This window comes from Pan paniscus, chromosome X (assembly GCF_029289425.2).
Source record: "Pan paniscus chromosome X, NHGRI_mPanPan1-v2.0_pri, whole genome shotgun sequence".
Lineage (NCBI taxonomy): Eukaryota > Metazoa > Chordata > Mammalia > Primates > Hominidae > Pan > Pan paniscus.
This window is the reverse complement of record NC_073272.2, coordinates 4,660,638-4,680,381: the sequence shown is the minus strand read 5'-3', so window position 1 is coordinate 4,680,381 and position 19,744 is coordinate 4,660,638. Positions and strand designations below refer to the sequence as shown.

The 19,744-nt window shown below is 41.5% G+C and overlaps 1 protein-coding gene across 1 annotated transcript; it reads right to left on the bottom strand.

Moving 5' to 3' along the window:
* Positions 1 to 14,756: 14,756 nt before the first annotated feature.
* Positions 14,757 to 15,853, bottom strand: LOC117977892 (sperm protein associated with the nucleus on the X chromosome C-like). The gene is made up of 2 exons (XM_034950859.2): positions 15,686 to 15,853; positions 14,757 to 15,037 (listed from the first exon to the last, which is right to left on the bottom strand). Exons 1-2 carry the CDS (start codon positions 15,755 to 15,757, stop codon positions 14,777 to 14,779), a joined length of 333 nt encoding a protein of 110 aa, XP_034806750.2. The 5' UTR covers positions 15,758 to 15,853; the 3' UTR covers positions 14,757 to 14,776.
* Between the last annotated feature and the right edge of the window lie 3,891 nt (positions 15,854 to 19,744).

The following is a 19,744-nucleotide window of genomic DNA, read 5'->3' as shown; positions in this document are numbered from 1 at the left end:
CCCAAAATGCTGTGGTTACAGGCATGAGCCACTGTGCTTGGCTACTCTCACCTTTCTTGGATGACATTCCATTTTGCTGGAGTCAATCAACTAACTTTTTCCTCAAAGGTCTTTGAGGGATAACATTTTTGAACATTTGCAAATTTGAAACCCTCTGTAAAGATCAAAAATGGCACATTCATTTCTTCAGTCTCTCCATACCTAAGGTGATATGGTTTGGCTGTGTCCCCACCTAAAGCTCATCTTCAGTGGTACCTCCCATAATTGCCACGTGTTGCAGGAGGAACCCAGTGAAAGATAATTGAATCATGGGGGTGGTTTCCGCTGTTCTCATGGTAGTGAGTAAGCCTCATGAGATCTGATGGTTTTATAAGAGGTTTCACTTGGCTCTTTTTTCTCTCTTGCCTGCCACCATGTGAGATGTGCCTTTTGCCTCCTGCCATGATTGTGAGGCCTCCCCAGTGATGTGGAACTGTGAGTCCATTAAACCTCTTTCCTTTATAAATTACCCAGTCTTGGGTATGTCTTTATCAGCAGCACGAGACTAATACCTGAGGAATATGTTCTTCCTGGCAAACATGCAGGGCAGTGAACACAAAGACACTCTGGGGCTATTTCTTAAATCTCCCTCCTACTACCTTAACAATTCTCCAAAATAATGCTGTGAGTTTTGGAAAATATAATAATGAAGGAAGGGTTTGCTCCCATCACCTCGTTGCCAGCTCTCTGGCAAAACCGCAGAAAATCTCTTCTCAGACACCTTCCAGAACTCACGTCTTTAAGGTTCATGGTAGGAGGCTTGCCGTGTGGGAGCGTCCCTGATGAAGACTCTGTCTGTCCTTCACTCTCTCTCAATTCCCCCAGTCCTCTGAATATGTGCCTTTTCATGTCCCAGCATGGGATGATAGACAGATCAGGGCAGATGGTTTGAGTAAGACTCCTACTTCAGCTACCTCATGTTTCTTATACATTCATTTAACACCTCTTATTTTGTCAGCATTTTATTTTTATTTTTAATTGATAAATTTTATATATATTATATATTATTTTATATATTATATATAATATATTGTATATAATATTTTATATAACATTATATATAATATTTTATATAATATTTTATATAGTATTTTATATATAACATCATATATAATATTTTATATATATCATTATATATAATATTATATATAGAGAGAGTACCATGGAATGCTTTGATATATGTTCACAATGTGGAATGATTACATCAGGCAAGTTAATAAATCTATCCCCTCCCAGGAGCAATAAGCTTAGTGATCTATTGCACAGAATGGTGACCATAATAAGTAATAATGCATGGTATATTTTAATGACCACTTCTTCCTAATCTAAGTTCTGGGTTAAGAAAATTCAACCTCAGTCTTTCTTGTAATAAAATAAAATTACTGTCATCTTAAAGTGCTCGTTCCAGCCTCTTGTGTTTTAGCATATTTATCTATGTAATCTTTGCAGCAACTCTATGAAGCATTTGCTATTGTAGTCATTTTAAAGTTGAGACATTGCACTACAGAGAAGTTAAGTGACACTGATTTTTCCCTAGCCAATAATTAGAAAGAACTTGAAAAGCAGACATTCAGTTTTAGACTCTGCATGTTTCAGCACCATTTTTTATTTCTCTAAAAATGCTGAATTGTGGAGGACAGATTGGCTACTTTGACTGTCTGAAATGGACATGTCTGGTTGGTACCTGTCTACCATCATATCCCCTGGATTAACATAAAACAAACCGAGTCTTTTCCTCATGGCCATTTCCTTCTAATGGCTCAAGAAAACATCAATGACAAGTCTCTGGCAAGAACACCTGTGGCATGCTTGAACGCATTGACCGAGTAGTTGAGAAATGTTTGTCTAGCGCCCTCTACTGGCCCATTAGTGAAGTGGGGGCATAATTAATTGGTTCATTTAGGTCAAAGGTTCATTTACATTGCAGTGTGGCGGCAATGTAAAGAGGGATAAGAAATAGCAGAATGGGGGCGGGTGAGGTGGCTCACGACTGTAATCCCAGCACTTTGGGAGGCCGAGGCGGGTGGATCGCCTGAGGTCAGGAGTTCGAGACCAGCCTGGCCAACATAGAGAAACCCTGTCTCTACTTAAAAATACAAAAAATTAGCTGGGTGTGGTGGCAGGCGCCTGTAATCCCAGCTACTGGGGAGGCTGAGGAAGGAGAATCGCTTGAACCCAGGAGGCGGAGGTTGCAGTGAGCCGAGATCGCACCACTGCAGAATTGAATAAAGAGAAAATGATGGATTTGGGGTGATGTAGGACCTGCTAGCTGCCCTCTCTCTCTCTCTCTCTCTCTCCACACACACACACACACACACACACACACACACACACAAATTTGAGAACAGCATTAAAGACAAGTAATACAAGGGAGCTCTGAGTGAAATAAGTAATCTTCAAACTTCAAAAATTGCAAAAGATGTTGTTATTGCATTTGTTTGTTCGGTCGTTTTTTGGGGTTTTGTTTTGTTTTTGAGAAAAGATCTCCCACTGCACTCCAGCCTGGTCGACCGAGGGAAATTCCATCTCAAAAAAATAAAAATAAAAAATTAATTACGGTAAAATAACACATAACAAAATTTACCATTTTAAATCATGTTTAAGTGCACAGGCTGGTGATATTAAGAACATTCATTGTTGCTGGCACGGTGGCTCACGCCTATAATCCCAGCATTTTGGGAGGCTGATTCAGGTGGATGGCTTGAGGTCAGGAGTTCGAGACCAGCCTCGTCAACATGGTTAAATCCTGTCTCTACTACAAATACAAAAATTAGCTGGTTGTAGTGGTGTGTGCCTGTAATCCCAGCTACTCAGGAGGCTGAGGCAGGAGAATCACTTGAACCCAGGAGGCAGAGGTTTCCGTGAGCTGAGATCGCACCACTGCACTCCAGCCTGGCTGACAGAGTGAGACTCTATCTCAAAATATAAAGTATAATAAAATAAAGAACATTCATTGTTGGCCACATGTGGTGGCTCACACCTGTAATCCCAGCACTTTGGGAGGCCAAGGCAGGAGGATTGCTTGAGCCCAGGAATGGTAAGAAGAAGAAGCAGAAGCAGACAGAGGACCAAACTGAGGACTAGCTAAAACATGGAAGCAGCATTCCATAAGACATGCCTAACAGCATGCCATGTCAGTTTACCGTTGCCATGGCAGCATCTGGGCATTACTGGCCTCTTCTATGGCAATGACCTGAGCACTCAGAAGTTACCACCCTTTTCCTAGAAATTTCTGCATAAACTGCCCATTAATCTGCATGCAATTAAAAGTGGGTATAAATATGACTGCAGCAGTGCCCTGAGCTCCTGTTCTCTGCAGGAGCGGTCACAGAACTGTGACACTACCTTCTCCATAAAGCTGTTGCTTCCACCACTGGCTTACTCTTGAATTATTTCCTGAGGGAAGCCAAGAACCCTCCCAGGCTAAGCCCCAATTTGGGGCTCACCTGCCCTGCATCCATCTGTAGATCCTTTCTTTGTCTTTTGTAGTCTGCAGTCACAAATGCTTCAAATTTTGGATTTATGTTTGTTTATCCTGCTTTGAATTGCTTCCTATGTGTATTGCCAAATGTCTTTCTTCAATTAAATAATTGTTTTAGCCATGTTTCTTTATTTTTTCTTAAATGTTGACTCTTTGCCATTTTTCTTATTTTGTGTTTAAGGAATCATGATTAACTGCAATTGATGATGCTTACAACAACATTTGTAATAATAACATTTATTGACTGCTTATTCTACACAAGGCGATTTCACATTAATTAATGCATGTAATCCTCATAGCTACTCTGTGAAGTAGACACTGGTTTTCCTTATTTTACACATGAAGAAACCAAATCACAGAGACATTTCCACGATGATATAGCTACGAGGAAGCAAAGTCAAGAACTTCAGCCCAGCATTTTTTCTCATAACCAGATGTGTATCGGACAGGAAGAGAAAAGAAGGAAAGAGAGAAAATCAAGAAGTCAAACTGACTATAATAGCACTACTTCAAGTTTTATGTGACCCTCTGCTTCATGAAAAAATTAAGTACTTATCATGATTTATTAGAAAGCTAGCATGCCTGGGTATAGAATCTGCAAGCAGAAGTTTCTAACTTATGACATTGGACCTGATGCTTCCATGAATTCTAGGAACAAAAGCTCTACAAGAATCTGCTGAAGTCACCTTGATTTGCTCTTTTCCTTGGGCAATGGCACAATTATATACCAGAAAAAAATTATACAACAAATGCTCCCCTCCAGGTTCACTGTTCTATGGGCCCACTTTAATTTCACCGAGCTCTTGAAAGAACTGATTTCTGAGGATAAAACAATGGGTTGGGCCATCAGTTTTTATCCCAAATGGAATGAATCAGTCAGGTGAGCTCTGCTCCTATGACCGTTGTAACAGTAAGTTTGTGGTGGGTAACACGTGGTCCCCATGGTCTCAGGGAGCCATGGGAAGGATGTCATCTCCCTTGTCACACCCACAGAAGGGGAAGGTCCCACAGCATGGCTGCAGCCATGGTTTCCAAATTGTGTTGAACACAGAGAACTGCTGTGGGACAGGTGTTAGTGTCCTACGATGCTCTCTTATGGCTGCCTCCATCTTTTTGATCACGGAGTCCAATAATGGCTCGTTGTCAGGGTTCAGTGGAAGGGCTTCCGAAGGGTCTCTTGAGATGTCAAAGAGGAGTGGTGGGTCGTGGTAGGTTACATCCCCCGACCATGAACATATTCCACTCCCATAGCAGGCACCTGTTCCTTCAGGGTAGAATTTAGGAGTCACACAATGAGCTTTCCACACAGTTGCACCTAAAAAACAAGTTGCATTATGTATGATACCGTCTTTGTGGTGCTTTTAGGACTCTTTTCGTTAAAGATGTTTTTCTCAAAAGCTTTTTCTAGTGATTGATAATACTCTTCTGCACAGAATTACACAGCAACAGTAGCATTTCTTCAACTCTAAGAACAATGCACAATTTCACTGCAAACTTGCAGACATTTTTAGAAATCTTGTCATGAGAATATTTGGAGATAATAATGATGACCCAGATGGGAATTGGGTAATTCTGGGAATACCAAATTAAAATTCTACCTCAATCTGATTAGGTACAAACAAAATTAAAAATGATCCAAGGCTGAATGCCACTTTCACATCTGAAATTGACAAAAGTAATTTGGCAAAGTTAATCATTCTTTATCCTTTTCTCCCTCCCTCTTCTGTCTCTCCCTCCCTCCTCTTCCCTTCCTCCCTCCCTCTTTCTCACTCTCTTCTTTCCTTCCTTTTTTCCTCCATTTCTGTTTTCTTCTTTTCTTTCTTTCCCTCCTTCCTTCTCTCCCTCCCTCACTCCCTCCTTTCCTCCTTCCTTTCCTTCCCTTCCCTTCCCCTTCCTTCCTTCCTTCCTTTCCTTCCTTCATTTCCTTCCATTTCTGTTTTCTTCTTTTCTTTCTTTCCCTCCTTCCTTCTCTCCCTCCCTCACTCCCTCCTTTCCTCCTTCCTTTCCTTCCCTTCCCTTCCCCTTCCTTCCTTCCTTTCCTTCCTTCCTTTCCTTCCTCCCTCCCTCCCTTCCTTTCTTCTTTCTTCTGATATGAAATTGTTACCAAATCTATTTTCAGAGATCAATTTTATTTTTCATTTTTTATTATTTACTTATTTATTTATTTTGAGGCAGGGTCTCACTCTGTCGCCCAGGCTGGAGTGCAGTGGCAACATCTCAGCTCACTGCAACCTCTGCCTCCTGGGTTCAAGTGATTCTCCCACCTCAGCCTCCCGAGTAGCTGGATTTACAGGCATGTGCCACCATGCCTGGCTGCAGAGATCAATTTTAGATAGAAAACATAAGCATTCCCCAGCCTCTGGTAAATGAGGATTATACCGAAGTCTACTGGTGGGGTCTTGCAGAGAAGCTGTGCTTTCCTACTAAAATAGGATCAAATCATCTAACTGGATTCTTTACCGCCTTTGGTTTTTTCCCTCCTTACTGCATGGAGTGCAGGTGTGATGCTTGGAGGAACTGCAGCCACTTTGCAACCATGGGGTGAGATGCACAAGAATGAAAGCTAGCATGTCAGAGGTGGCCAAGTGGAAAAAAAGAACCCTGGTCCCATGACCGTGGCACTGAGCACTGTGTCAGCCCCATGCTCCCAACTTCTGAAATTATGATGAGAAAAAATAATAACAAAAAATTCTACTGTATAATCCTCTATAGTTAAATTCGGGAGGCTTGTGCTGTTTACGGGGCTGTTTTATTTATCATTGATCATGTCCTGCACTCATATAGAATCTTAAAAACATAGATTTTTATTTACTTATTTTTGTTTTTTTAATTGTTTTATGTGGGACTATCCACATCAAAATGAAGATACATCACACCACAAGTGACTGATCCCATCAGAGAAAATTCCTCCTGCAAATAAAGTTAAATCCAACCAAGTAAGAATTCTGGAATTTCATGCAATGACTCCAAAAGACCTTTCTTTACAGGTCTAAGGCAAACGATACTATTTGTTAATTTATATTTGTTTGCATGACTTCCATAGCGCGAATGTGGGACAGAAACAATCACTAGGATGTTAGAAAGGAAGGAAGGTGGAGATAAGCAACCACCCGGCAGGTCACGTTGAAGAATTTACTCCTCGTTGCTAGAATAATTACTTCAGTCATCCCTAAGCTGTGGGTATTCATAGTCTCTCTTTCTCTCTTGTTCTCTCTCTCATGTACACATTCACACAAGCTAATGCATACTTACACACACACATGAATCATGTTGTCTTAATTTTCTGTATCCTATAATGTTTTGACTTTTTTTTTTTGAGACAGTGTCTCACTTTGTTGCCCAGGCTGGAGTACAGTGGCACGATCATTGCCAACTGCAGCCTCAAACTTCCCACTCAGCCTCCTGAGTAGCTGGACTACAGTTGTATGCCACCATACCTGGCTAATTCTTTTTTTTTTCTTTGTAGGGACAGGGTCTTGCAATGTTGCCCAGGCTGATATCAAACTCCTGGGCTCAAATAATCCTCCTACCTTGGCCTCCTAAAGTGCTGAGATTACAACTGTGAGCCACTGTGCCAGGCTAGTATTTTGACAGCTTGAGGGGCCTCATAGACTTGGGGAAAGACTGCTCCTCCCAGGACTAGCTGATTCCTAAAAATAGCGATATGGTTTGGCTCTGTCCCCACCCTAATCTCACCTTGAGTTGTAATAATCCCCATATGTCAAGGGCAGAGCCAAGTGGAGATAATTGAATATGGGGGCAGTTTCTGCCATACTGTTCCCATGGTAAGGAATAAGTCTCACGAGATCTGATGGTTTTATAAGGCATTTCCCTTTTCGCTTGGCTCTCATTCTCTCTTGCTTTCCACCATGTAAGATGTGCCTTCCACCATGATTGTGAGGCCTCCCCAGCCATGCAGAACTGTGAGTCCATTAAACCACTTTTTCCTGTATAAATTACCCAGTCTTGAGTATGTGTTTATTAGCAACGTGAGAATGGACTAATACAAATAGTAACAACTCACTTAGGAACACACCCTACCTATGCAAGCATCCACCTCCTTTATCTAACTCTCACACAGTAAGCTGATATTTTCTCTGTCCTAAATCAACCCAGCACCGGGTACCAGACAGCTAGAGGCAGTCTCTGTTGCTCCAAACTTACTGTAATTACTCCAACTACCAGTGTGAAGCTGTTCACCCTGCCCTGCCTGACCTTTCCCTTGGAAAGCCTAATAATAAAGGCTGTTGCTTGGGCTCCTCATTCCTTCCTGCCTCTGCTTCCAAGCCAAGCCCTGGTGCTTCCCACCGTGAACCTGTGTGGTAGGGCATATCCCCTTCTCTCGGGAAATCTAAGTCATGAAAATATTGCAATGGCATTGGTTTGTCTGTGTCAACACTCACCTCCCTAAGTTAAAATGCTTTGAGTGGATCGGCTGTGGTGAGTCACGCCTGTGGGAGGCCAAAGAGAGAGGATCACTTGAGCTCAGCAGTTCGAGACCAGCCTGGGCCACATAGTAAGATCTTGTCTCTATTTTATAAATATTTTAAAAATTTAAAATAAAACCCTTTGGGCACAAATCTCTCTCACAAACACATCTCTCTAAAATCCTACTGCAGGCCAGGCACGGTGGCTCACGCCTGTAATCCCAGCACTTTGGGAGGCTGAGGTGGGCAGATCGCCTGAGGTCAGGAGTTCGAGACCAGCCTGGCCAACATGGTGAAACCCCATCTCTACTAAAAATACAAAAATTAACTAGTCATGGTGGCACGCGCCTGTAGTCCCAGCTGCTCAGGAGGCTGAGGCAGAAGAATTGCTTGAACCCGGGAGACAGAGGTTGCAGTGAGCCGAGATCACGCCACTGCACTCCAGCCTGGGCGACAGAGCTAGACTCTGTTGCAAAAACAATTATATGTGTGTGTGTGTGTGTGTGTATACATATGTCTGTGTGTGTGTGTGTGTGTGTATACATATGTCTGTGTGTGTGTGTGTGTGTGTGTGTGTGTGTATAAATCTCGGTTCTAGTTGTTTGATGTCATGAATTTTCACATCCTATTATACTCACTAGTAATAGTTTGTAATTACTGCACACACAGTATGTACTAGGCTCTGTGCTAAAAGCTTAAATATATTAATTAATTTGTTTTTCAAAACAATCCTGAGAAGTAGGTGCTAGCATTTTTTCCATTTTTCATACGAAGAATCTAAGACTCAGAGGAGTTAAGAAACTTGACCTAGATCACCCAACTAGGACGTAGCAGAATTTCAGATTTGAACCAGGCCCATGATCTTACTTTTATTCCATATTTCCTCTGAACATAACAAGAGTAATACTAATGAGTACAACATTAATATAAGTTTAGTACTACAGTTGGCAATTTAATAACCCTTGCCACAACTGTGAGAACATGTAGCATGAATAGTACTCTATCCATTTTATTGATAGGGAATTAATCACTTACCAGCGTTGCTCCCTGACAGTTAAAACATGTAAATGCTTTCTAGTAATGAAGACTGCAATACTAAATTCAGATTAACATGCATTCATTCACCAAATATTTCTTGAAAGTTTACGTGTTCCAGGTACTGTAGTAAAATAACTGATAAAAGTGTCATTTTTTGGGAAAGAAGTACAAGTACCATTTAACGTCTTCACCATTAAATGGAGGATAGCCTTTCCAATAAAGTGACTTCTGACTAGTGACCTTAAGAAAATTCGGATACACAGGCCGGGCGTGGTGGCTCACGATTGTAATCTCAGCACTTTGGGAGGCGAAGGCAGGCGGATCACGAGGTCAGGAGTTCAAGACCAGCCTGGCCAACCAATGAAACCCCATCTGTACTAAAAATACAAACATTAGCCAGGCGTGGTAGCAGGCGCCTGTAATCTCAGCTACTCAGGAGGCTGAGGCAGGAGAATTGCTTGAAACCAGGAGGCGGAGGTTGCAGAGAGCCGAGAATGCACCACTGAACTCCAGCCTAGGCGACAAAGCAAGGCTCCATCTCAAAAAAAAAAAAAAAAGAAAAGAAAAGAAAAGAAAGAAGGAAAGAAAAAGAAAAGAAAAGAAAATGAGGATACATAGTGGATATTTTAGAGAAGAACCTTCCAGCAGAAGTGTGCAAAGACCCTGATATGGATGGCAGGTTAGAGGAATCACATGCATGGTGAGTTACAAGAGTCACAGATTGGGGAGTGTGATAGAAGCAGAGTGATTGATTCATGAGAAGAATAAGTATTAATGTCAGAGAGGTAATAGGTGCCCACATCATGTACGGCCTTATTAGGAATTTGGATTTTATTTTCATCAAGATGAAAACTCTGTGGAGTTTTCATCAAAGGAAAAACGTGATCTGGCTTAAAATATATTGTAGGAGATCACGGATAGAAGAAATAACCCATTGTCATTATTACATTACCAAATATTTTTCAGAATCATTTTGTTGTTTGCTCAGATGCTTTTCAAAAACATCTTTAGCTACTTAATTTAACTTTTTAAGTATTCAGACTTGTGAAGCTTTCTACCAATTTAGGTTTAGAGATCGTCTCCTCTCTTCTCTTCTCTCCTCTTCTCCTTTCCTCCCTCCCTCCCTCCCTCCTTCCCTCCCTCCCTTCCTTCCTCCCTCCCTTCCTTCCTTTCTTTCTTCCTTACTTCCTTGTCTTTTAATTCCTCCCAGAGCATAAGATAACACAGGACGAGGTTTGCTGTCTGAAATGCGTTCAAGTCCCCTGTTATTACAAGAGTTCAAAAACGTGATGACCTCCAAAGGATGATTAAGAAACAGAATCAGTCTTAAGTTGTAGTGTGGTGTATGGGGATCACTCTCTAGGGTCTACATTTAGTCAATGACAAAATATTTGCTGACTTTCAAATGGATCGGTGATTTCTTGTTTTTGTTTTTGTTGTTTTGAGACAGAGTCTGGCTCTGTCACCCAAGCCGGAGTGCAGTGGCACGATCTCGGCTCACTGCAACCTCCACTGCCTGGATTCAAGCAATTCTCCTGCCTCAGCCTCCCCAGTAGCTGGGATTACAGGCGCCCGCCACCACGACCAGCTAATTTTTTTTTTGTATTTTAGCAGAGACAGGGTTTCACCATGTTGGCCAGGCTCGTCTCAAACTCCTGACCTCAGGTGATCCGCCCGCCTCGGCCTCCCAAAGTGCTGGGATTACAGGCATGAGCCGCTGCACCTGGCCAGATCAGTGATTCTTGATTTTCTTGGCCATGAGGAAAATGATGCAATATGCTCTTCAAGGGCCTTTCTGCAGAATAGAGAAGATGAGATGCAAACTATTCTCATTGATTAACACCTTGGTTATAACTATATCTCTTTCTCTTACATTCAGAAAATTGTATTGGAATGCAAACGGTTGTGAGAGCTAGCACTTTCTATTGAAATAGCTGGCACATGAATATACCTGGTTACAATGCTTGGCCGAATGAGAAATGCAATGCCATTTTATGTAATTGCACTTAATATGCATGAGTCTCACACCTAGTCAATTCAGAATCTCAGAATTTCCCAATGTCGTATCCATCGAACATCTCCTGAGATGCGTATCATCCCATCTGGCCCTAAATGGCTGATTCATGCAGAACATTTTCATGTCATCCCTCAAGCCCAACCACAGGGCACCTTCAGATCCAACTCTCTTTAAAACACTTTAGTGTCCTTCTTAGGGGTATGAGAAACATTACACTGGTTTCTTTCACCATTCTGATTCTTCAAGAAAGGAAGTAGAGCTGTTATAGGCCATTTACTGACTATGTGCTGCTCTCAGGTAGCCCCACTCCCTCTGCTGTCCTGCACAGAAAAACATAGTACATGATTAACTATGTAAGACTCTCTCAGGCCCATCTTCCCAGGCAGAACACTTGGACATGTCTTTCTTCTTTATTTTTATTATTTTAAACTGAACAGATAAAATGGAATGTATCTATCATGTATCTAATGTTTGAAGTATATACATTGTAGAATGAATAAATATAGCTAATTAACATATGCATCATCCCACAAAGTTATCATTTTGTATTGAGAACACTTAACATCTACTCTCTTAGCATTTATCAATAATACAACATATTATGATCACCCGTAGTCACCGTGTTGTACAATATATCTCTGGAGCTTATTCCTTCAGTCTAACGGAAATTTGGTATCCTTTGAGCAATGTCTCTCCAGCCACCACCACCGAGCCCCTAGTCACCACCATTCTACTCTCTACCTCTGTGAGACTTCTTAATTTTTTATTATTTTATTTTTAAATTTTTGTTAACTTTTATTTTAGGTTCAGGGGTACACGTGCAGGCTCGTTATATAGGGAAATTGTGTGTCACACGGGTTTGGTGTACAGATTATTTCATCACCCAGGTAATCAGCATAATAGCTGACAGGTAGCTTTTCAATCCTCACCCTCCTCCCCATCCTTTACCCCCAAGTAGACACGGGTGTCTGTTGCTCCCTTCTTTGTGTCCATGCGTACCGATGTTTAGCTCTTGCTTAGAAATGGAAAAAGGTGGTATTCCATTTTCTGTTCCCACGTGAGTTCGCTTAGAGTAATGGCCTCCAGCTCCATCCATGTTGCTGCAAAAGACATGATCTCGTTTTTTTATGGCTGCATAGTATTCCATGCTGTTTATGTACCACAATGTCTTTATCCAGTCTGCTGCTGATGGGCCTTTAGGTTGATTCAATATCTTTGCTATTGTGAATAGTGCTGTCAAGAACATACGCATGCATATGTCTTAACGGTAGAATGATATATATCCTTTGGGTATATATCCAGTAATGTGATGGCTGAGATGAATGGTAATTCTAAGTTCTTGCAGAAATCACCAAACTGTTTTCTATAATGGCTGAACTAAGTTACATTCCCATAAACAGTGTATAGGTGTTCTCTTTTCATTTCTTTCAAGGCAGCAGGTTTCTTTCTGGCCTAGGGTGTGTCTAGAAATGTTATCCAGGAGCTAGTGCCTGGAACAGGGGCTTCACAACCCCGACCGGTGCCCTGTCCCGCTGTAGTTGAGCTGGTATTCAAGATGCAAGAAAAAAAACGCTCCTCACTATTCCATCTCCTCAAGTGGAAGGAGGGGGTCTTTCATGGAGCCGCTAGCTGGGCAGTCTGGGGCTAGGGCAGGGGTGACACCAGCACTCATTTGGCTGCCCCAGCTGGTATCTCAGTAGGTCATGTGCACCCCTCCACATACCCGCCACAATCCACTGCCTCTGGGCCCAATTCTACGCTAGAACTCACCTACGAGTTACAGGTCTTATGGCCTAGACTGCCTTTAAGGTTGTCTGAGAAACCTGGAACAGTTTTTTAGCCCTTGGTGGCAAGGTTTGCAGAAACTCAAGTTCTGATTCCTGGGATGGGTAATTTCCCTCTGGCTAGAGGTGGTTGCAATGCTCCCTTCCCAGATGGGAGTCAGCTACGTTTGGTCTGGTTTTCCTTTCTCCTGTAAGAGACAGCACTGAGTTCAGTGACCCACAACTGCTCTGCTCTTGCTCTTCCAGCTTCCAGAGATGCTCTTTACACCACACTGCCACTGCCTAGGATAGGGAAGGGGTGGGGTCAGCGATTTAAGACTGTTTCTTCTAACTCTTCAGTGCCTCTTTCAGTGATACAACCAGGTACTATGAGAGTTCCCCTGATTTTGGGTTCTTATGGAGGTGTTTTCTACTGTGTGGATAGTTGCTAAATTTGTGTCCTTGCGAGGGGGCTGATCTGTGCAGCCTTCTATTCTGCTTTTCTTGCTCCGCCTCTCTCAGCTTAGTTTTGGTTTGTTTCTGTTTGTTTGTTTTTCCTCTGCAATGCCTAAGGCTAAAGAATGTGATCCCGTATTACTATCCTAAATATGAAAAATTCTTTAATGTCACGTGCTGGATGGAAATATTAGTTTGCAATGAGGAATACCTTCAATTGTACATATCAAAGAGTAAGAAAAAAAGCATTGGGATTTTTTGTTTTTACCTTGTGGTCCGACAACTTGAAAGAATATTCTTTTATTCCAAAGATGGTACGTGGGGGATTTTGTTCTGGAAATCAGTGCTAGGTATTTAGGTATTTGGTTGGAGAAAAGCAAACTGGTTTTTGTCTATTGATATTTAGTATATTTTATTTTTTCATGTTATCCATGACAGTGTTATGACTTAGCAAACCACAGTTACAAATAACTAAAATTGTAATTGCTCCTGCATTTTTATTTAACTCCCTCATGTGTCCTGAGAAGACCTTCTTGTTTTACCTAATGATCTCTCCAACATCCCCTGAACTCTCAAGACGTAGACACTATGTGAAGGTCAATTCAAAGACAGAAACTAAAACCCCATCCACGGGTGACTCCATGGTGAATCCCTGTGGTGTCTTTTCCCGCTAACCGATGTGTATCCGCCAAGCAGTTTTCTTTTTCACTATAAATATTATACTGTTTGACATTTTAAGACACATTGTAATCAAAATCTATAGCCTTAATTAAATGACGAATTTCAGGAAATTATCATGCAAAATGGAAGTGTTAGGAAGCCGATAATAGACACACTCTCCTAAAAATGATCTCACCACATCACACCTAACCCTTCTCACCACCTTGCAGTTCACATTCCATGGAAAAAAGCTCCTCATACTTAAGAGTGTTTTACTTTCCTTTTCCCAAGTCATGGCGATTTTGAATATTCACACTTTGCGGATATCAACACATTTCTAAAGCATACTTATCTTGATTAAAGACTGCTGAGGTCATTAAAACAGTAACAAATATTTAAGATGCATTGAACATTTTGTTTTAGAATTGGCTTTTCAATCATTTCATTACAAGCAATGCTTTCCTGCCGTTTACTTACTCCTACATCTACTATCTTCTTTTGTATTGTGCTTTGTGTTTTACAGAACGTTTACTCTTTATAAAGCATATATTTCTAACCTAGGAAAATATCAGATGGAAAGGGGATGGGAATACCTTCGATATGTGCATTCAGCAGAACTATGTGCTGCCGGGTACAGTTGCGTGAACATATACACATCTCCACTTCCTGTGAGATAAAATTTTAAGAAGGAAATTTTCTTTAGGAATCAGTCCTCCCCCAGGCCTTATTTACAATGTCTGGCTTACTGTCCACCTGTGGGTCTGTCCAGCAACCCTACAGGACCTCATATCCCTCCCTTCTCAAATGCCTACCTCTTCCCTTCCCTTCCCCCCCCGCACCACCATCAGAAAACAGGCAGAGATATGCACAGCCATCAGCTTCTCAAACTTTATTTTCATTGCCCAAGGTTAACGGCAGCATCTTCCTTCTGGTTTGCAGCTGTTTGCACAGAAATCTGCGTGAATTCTTCCTCGTCTATTTGGAGGCGGTTGACTCGGTTCTCTCGGGAGTGGTCATTCACCAATTCATCGGAGACGGAGTAACGTCTTCTAACCTCTCTCCTGTAGGAAAGCACTAATACGGTCGAGGAGTCCGATGCTTTTGATTTCTTAGGAGCGGGTTCTGGCTGTGAGTCCCCCCTTGACGTCTCTGGCATCTGTTAAGAAAACAGGGAGAGGCCAGGAGGACATTATTTTGGGTGAACAGGATAGAGACTGGATAGCACGGGGGGCTTCAGGACAAGAAGGAATGCAGGTTGAGGAAGGGGTTTGATCCAGAGAAGAACAAGGTTGAATCACAGAGTAGGGATCTATGGGGAAGAAGAAGAGGAGCGTGGGTAGGGTCATCTGTTAGTCCAAACTGCACCATTCTGTAAGTTCTTTGCTATTTTGCAGACCTTGGTCAAAGTGAAACATCCCATGGGGGTTCAGGCCGTGAGAAACATCCTGCCTAACCACCTGTCCGCAAGGCGGACGAAGGCCCAACTAAAGAAACATCCCTATCATATCTTGCTTGGCAACGTTTTAAGGAACACCACAATGATATTCCAGCAGAAAAAGGGCCAAACCACCTGATGCTAAGAACATCTTATCAATATCCTGCCGGGCAGCAAGCCATACTGCCCAGGCCCCTCCCACCCATACCTACAAGCACCCCAGCCTGTAAGCGGCGGTGGGCTCTGGCATTAAGCGGGCCCACCACTTCCACAATTGTCTGCAATATTCCTGTGTTGTTGTTTGAGCCGCCCCTGCTCTGTGTGTCTTTCTTTCACCCTCGCCTTCGCTTCAAAACCTAACAATCTTACCGTCTCATTCACCTCGTTGGATTCACACGGGGTGCTTCTCTTCACCCCGCCAGCACTGGATTGTTGGCCCATTGTATATATTGGTTTGTCAATGTCTGCGGAAAGCTTTGTAGCTTTTGAATCTTCGCAGTGGCCCGGAGCTCTTGCCCTCCCTATATATACCCTCCTGGTGACAAGGCAAAGCCACACCCTTGAGCTTTGTTTGATCATACAGGCAGTGTCCCATCCAATGGCACCCCTAGGGTGGCTTCGACGTCACAAAGCCCCACTGCTGACCACTCCCTGGGCTTGCGGGCGAGGGGTGGCAGGGGTGTAGAGCAAACCAAATGCTGTTGTTGTTTCAGCATCCCCTGAAGATGCATCCCAAACCGATCTGCTGCCGCTCCTCATTTCTCCATGTTTAATGTTCATGGTTCACATGGAAGTCAGAGGATGACTCCTTCAAGCCCTTCCCCACAGCCATTCCTATGAAGTGATTCATTCTTTTGTCTTCCAGCCCTCACCATGACTTAGTATTTTCGATGTCTCACCTCAAATCCCCCAAGCTAGTGTGGCTACATTTATTTATTGGTGGAGATGTGAATTATCCCATTTCCCTCCTACAGTTCCTTCACATGCACCTCGAAGAGCATTTACTTTTGGGCTACTGCCAGGCACATTTCAACCCATGTTCTTTGACCCAATGTCCATGTAGTTCTTTTAAGTTTCCTATTTCCAATCTGAAATAATGGCCTTCAGTCTGTCAAAACTTTAGTGAATAAACATTCTTTACCGTGTATCCTAGTCTTGTTTCAAATCAGGGGTGTATATTTTTTTCTTTTTTTGAAATGGAGTTTCACTCTTGTTGCCCAGGCTGGAGTGCAATGGCATGATCTCAGCTCACTGCAACCTCTGCCTCCTGGGTTTCAGTGATTCTCTGGCTCAGCCTCCTGAGTAGCTGGGATTACAGGCCTGTGCCACCACGCCCGGCTAATTTTTGTATTTTTAGGAGAGACGGGGGTCTCACCATCTTGGCCAAGCTGGTCTTGATCTCCTGACCTCGTGATCCACCCGCCTTGGCCTCCAAAGTGCTGGGATTACAGGCGTGAGCCACCACACCCAGCCAGGACGGCCATTATTAAAACCACCATTGACAAGGAAATTTTGGTTACTTCTGTAGCATACAACAATTTAACATAAAATTTATAATTCACAACATACAGAAGTTATTTCAGAATTATAAGAGTTTCCCATAATTTTGGAGCACATATCAATAACATTTCTATAAATACAGCCCAAAGAAAGTCAAACACCATTTTATATTTGACGATGCTTCTTGTATGATTTTTATACCAAATAAGACAAATATGTCTCTTTTGGACTTCAGAGGACTCATATCAAAAAATTAATGAGGAATCAAGTTAGAATTTGACTTTGGAAAGTTCGTCAAAGATAAAAAGTTTAAAATGCTTGATATCACGAAATAGGGTCATGGGTCATTGTAAAATAAGTCATTCATTTAACCAAAGCAGTAACTCAAAGATTTCAAAAAAAAAAAAAAAAAAAAGGTGAAAATCTTTATTCTTTGAGAGAGGAGGCTTAATATCCCAAACAATAAGCCCTAATTAAAAACAGGATGCGGCAAATTAAATTTGTGTCTTTGAAATTTTATAATAAAAGTTTAATCATCTTGACTATAAAATATAATTTCTATAAACCTTGTAACCTTTATCATTTTGCATGAAGGAGTGAGTTCATGCTCCAAGAAAGCCTTGTTAAACTGACACAGCAACCTAGATACTGGTTTTGCTTTAGTGTGCCTTTGATATTAATGGTTAATTCCTAGAGAAACTGAGCTACTTTTCTCTTAATATCAGCCCTTACAATCTCACATGCCCACCTCTTCCGCAATAGTCCTCGGGCCTTGAGGAGTTGAATAGTTTTAATTTCTGGCCCTGCATCTCATGAACGCAGTTTACTTTGATTAGCATCTTCTACTGGGCCTGAAGATAAGGCTGTAATTGCTGTCAGTGTTTAAGATATAGCAGAACTTGGTGTCCTTGTTAGACCCAGAAGTCAAAGCCCTATAACTCAATGGCACAAGGACTTTAAAAGCACATACAGAAAGTTACACAGATGTAATAACCTTAAGTAAAAAAAATTTTATGTTTTTTTTTCTAAGCAATGCAGAAGTTTATAATAATGACATAGGATTTATTTCAATAAAATGTAAAATCTCTTAGGCCAGTTACCAATAAGCAAAATAAAAGACCATCTGCAGTGTACGGAATATTATGTTGGAAGAAAACACTTTTTTAGACCTTTAAGAAAAAATTTGGGGCCTGTCATTGTGGCTCATGCCTGTTATCCCAGCACTTTGGGAGGCTGAAGCAGGTGGATCACTTGAGGTCAGAAGTTCGAGACCAGCCTGGCCAACACGGTGAAACCCTGTCTCTACTACAAATACAAAAATTAGCCGGGCGTGGTGGCAGGAGAATTGCTTGAACCTGGAAGGGGGAGGTTGCAGTGAGCCAAGATTGTGCCACTGCACTCTCAGCCTGGGTGACAGAGCAAGACCCCGTCTCAAAAAAAAAAAAAAAAAAATTATGAGACATGTCTCTACCCCCATGTTCTTAGCTTCAGGTCATCCCAGAAAAAAATAACAAACTGTTACAAAATGGGAGCCACTGTACTCAGTTCTTCTTCCTCAGATTGTGTAAGAACAAGCTAACTGAACTCAATTATTTATCGTTAATACAAAAGGCAGTACGTGAACCTACTTTCCTTCTACTTTATACAGCACGGAAATGATTTCTCCTCCTGCAGTGATGACAAGAAATATATTTTTGGTCTCTGTAGTTGACATGCAAATGTACTCACTGTATCTCAAGTGAAAACTCATTAAAAGCCACTGGAATGCAATTGTGTTATCGCCCAGGAACACAGACAATAACATTCGTCATCACTCCCAATGCATTTCCATTTGCTAACACAGTGAAATCACCAACCTCACCTTCGTTCCCCTGAGGTTTCCATAGAAAGTTTTCACATTTTATTCCAGTTGATCAGACAAAAGCTCTAGGTATCTGTTTATCACCAAGACATTTTTTAAATTTAAATTGCAAAATGCAGCCACACGATCACCTATAAAACCATGGAAACTTCTGTTTCCTAATCTGTCGAGTAGGTCTGAGTTTGTAGATATTGCTAAAAATTTCCCACCAAGTGTTCAGAATTGTTGCTTAGATAATAAATATTAGGCTAAATTAGACACATAGGAGGCGCTAATACATAAGAAAAATGACATATATCATTTGAAAATATATACTTTTCTCTAATATTTTACTCATTTTGGGAAAATAATTCCTTTTGCAAAGAGATTTCCAATGCTCTTGGTTTTGTGGGTACTCTGCAATTGTGTGTATAATAGACAGTTGGGCAAATCTTACCCAAGTTTACCTTTCCTGGCTTCCCTATTTCTACTTATGATCACTATCGCATCTTGAAGCTGGCAGGAATCGTGGTAGCTATTATTCATTTGGCAATTTTTTACAGGTTTATTGAATGTTAGTTTTGGATCAGGCTCTATTTTAGGCACTGAGGATTTACACATACCCTTGGGAAACCTCAGGGGGCAAATAAAACACAACTAAATGAGTGAGGTAAGGTCAGACGGTAATGGTTGCTATAATGAAAACTGTTCGGGGAGATATTTAAATTAAGCTTTTGATCAGGAACTACTTCAATGAGGAGATGATATTTAATCTTGAGAAAGAGCTGGCCAAGTGAAGATTTATGAGGAGAGCATCCCAGATAGAGGAAACAGCAAGTGTATACAATGAGGTGCTTGACAATTTTTGATAAATGAGGAATTATCTTTAATTACCTTACAATTTTAAAGTATTTTCTTGTTTAGTGTCCATCTATATTTTAACTGATATTTGCAATTTTCTATGAGGGTAATCATATTTTAGTAGAAAGGGATTTTTTGCCTTCAAGATATTAGCCCTTTGTTACTGGTATTGCAAATACTCTCCCATTTAGTTATTATTTATGCCTTGACAAATTTTGCTCTCTTTT

Excerpts from the sequence above, each read along its gene's own strand:
- LOC117977892 (XM_034950859.2), bottom strand. The coding sequence starts at position 15,757 with ATGGGCCAACAATCCAGTGCTGGCGGGGTGAAGAGAAGCACCCCGTGT. Across the intron at positions 15,038-15,685 it reads CCAACGAGGTGAATGAGACG|ATGCCAGAGACGTCAAGGGG; the intron begins GTAAGATTGTTA and ends TTTTCTTAACAG.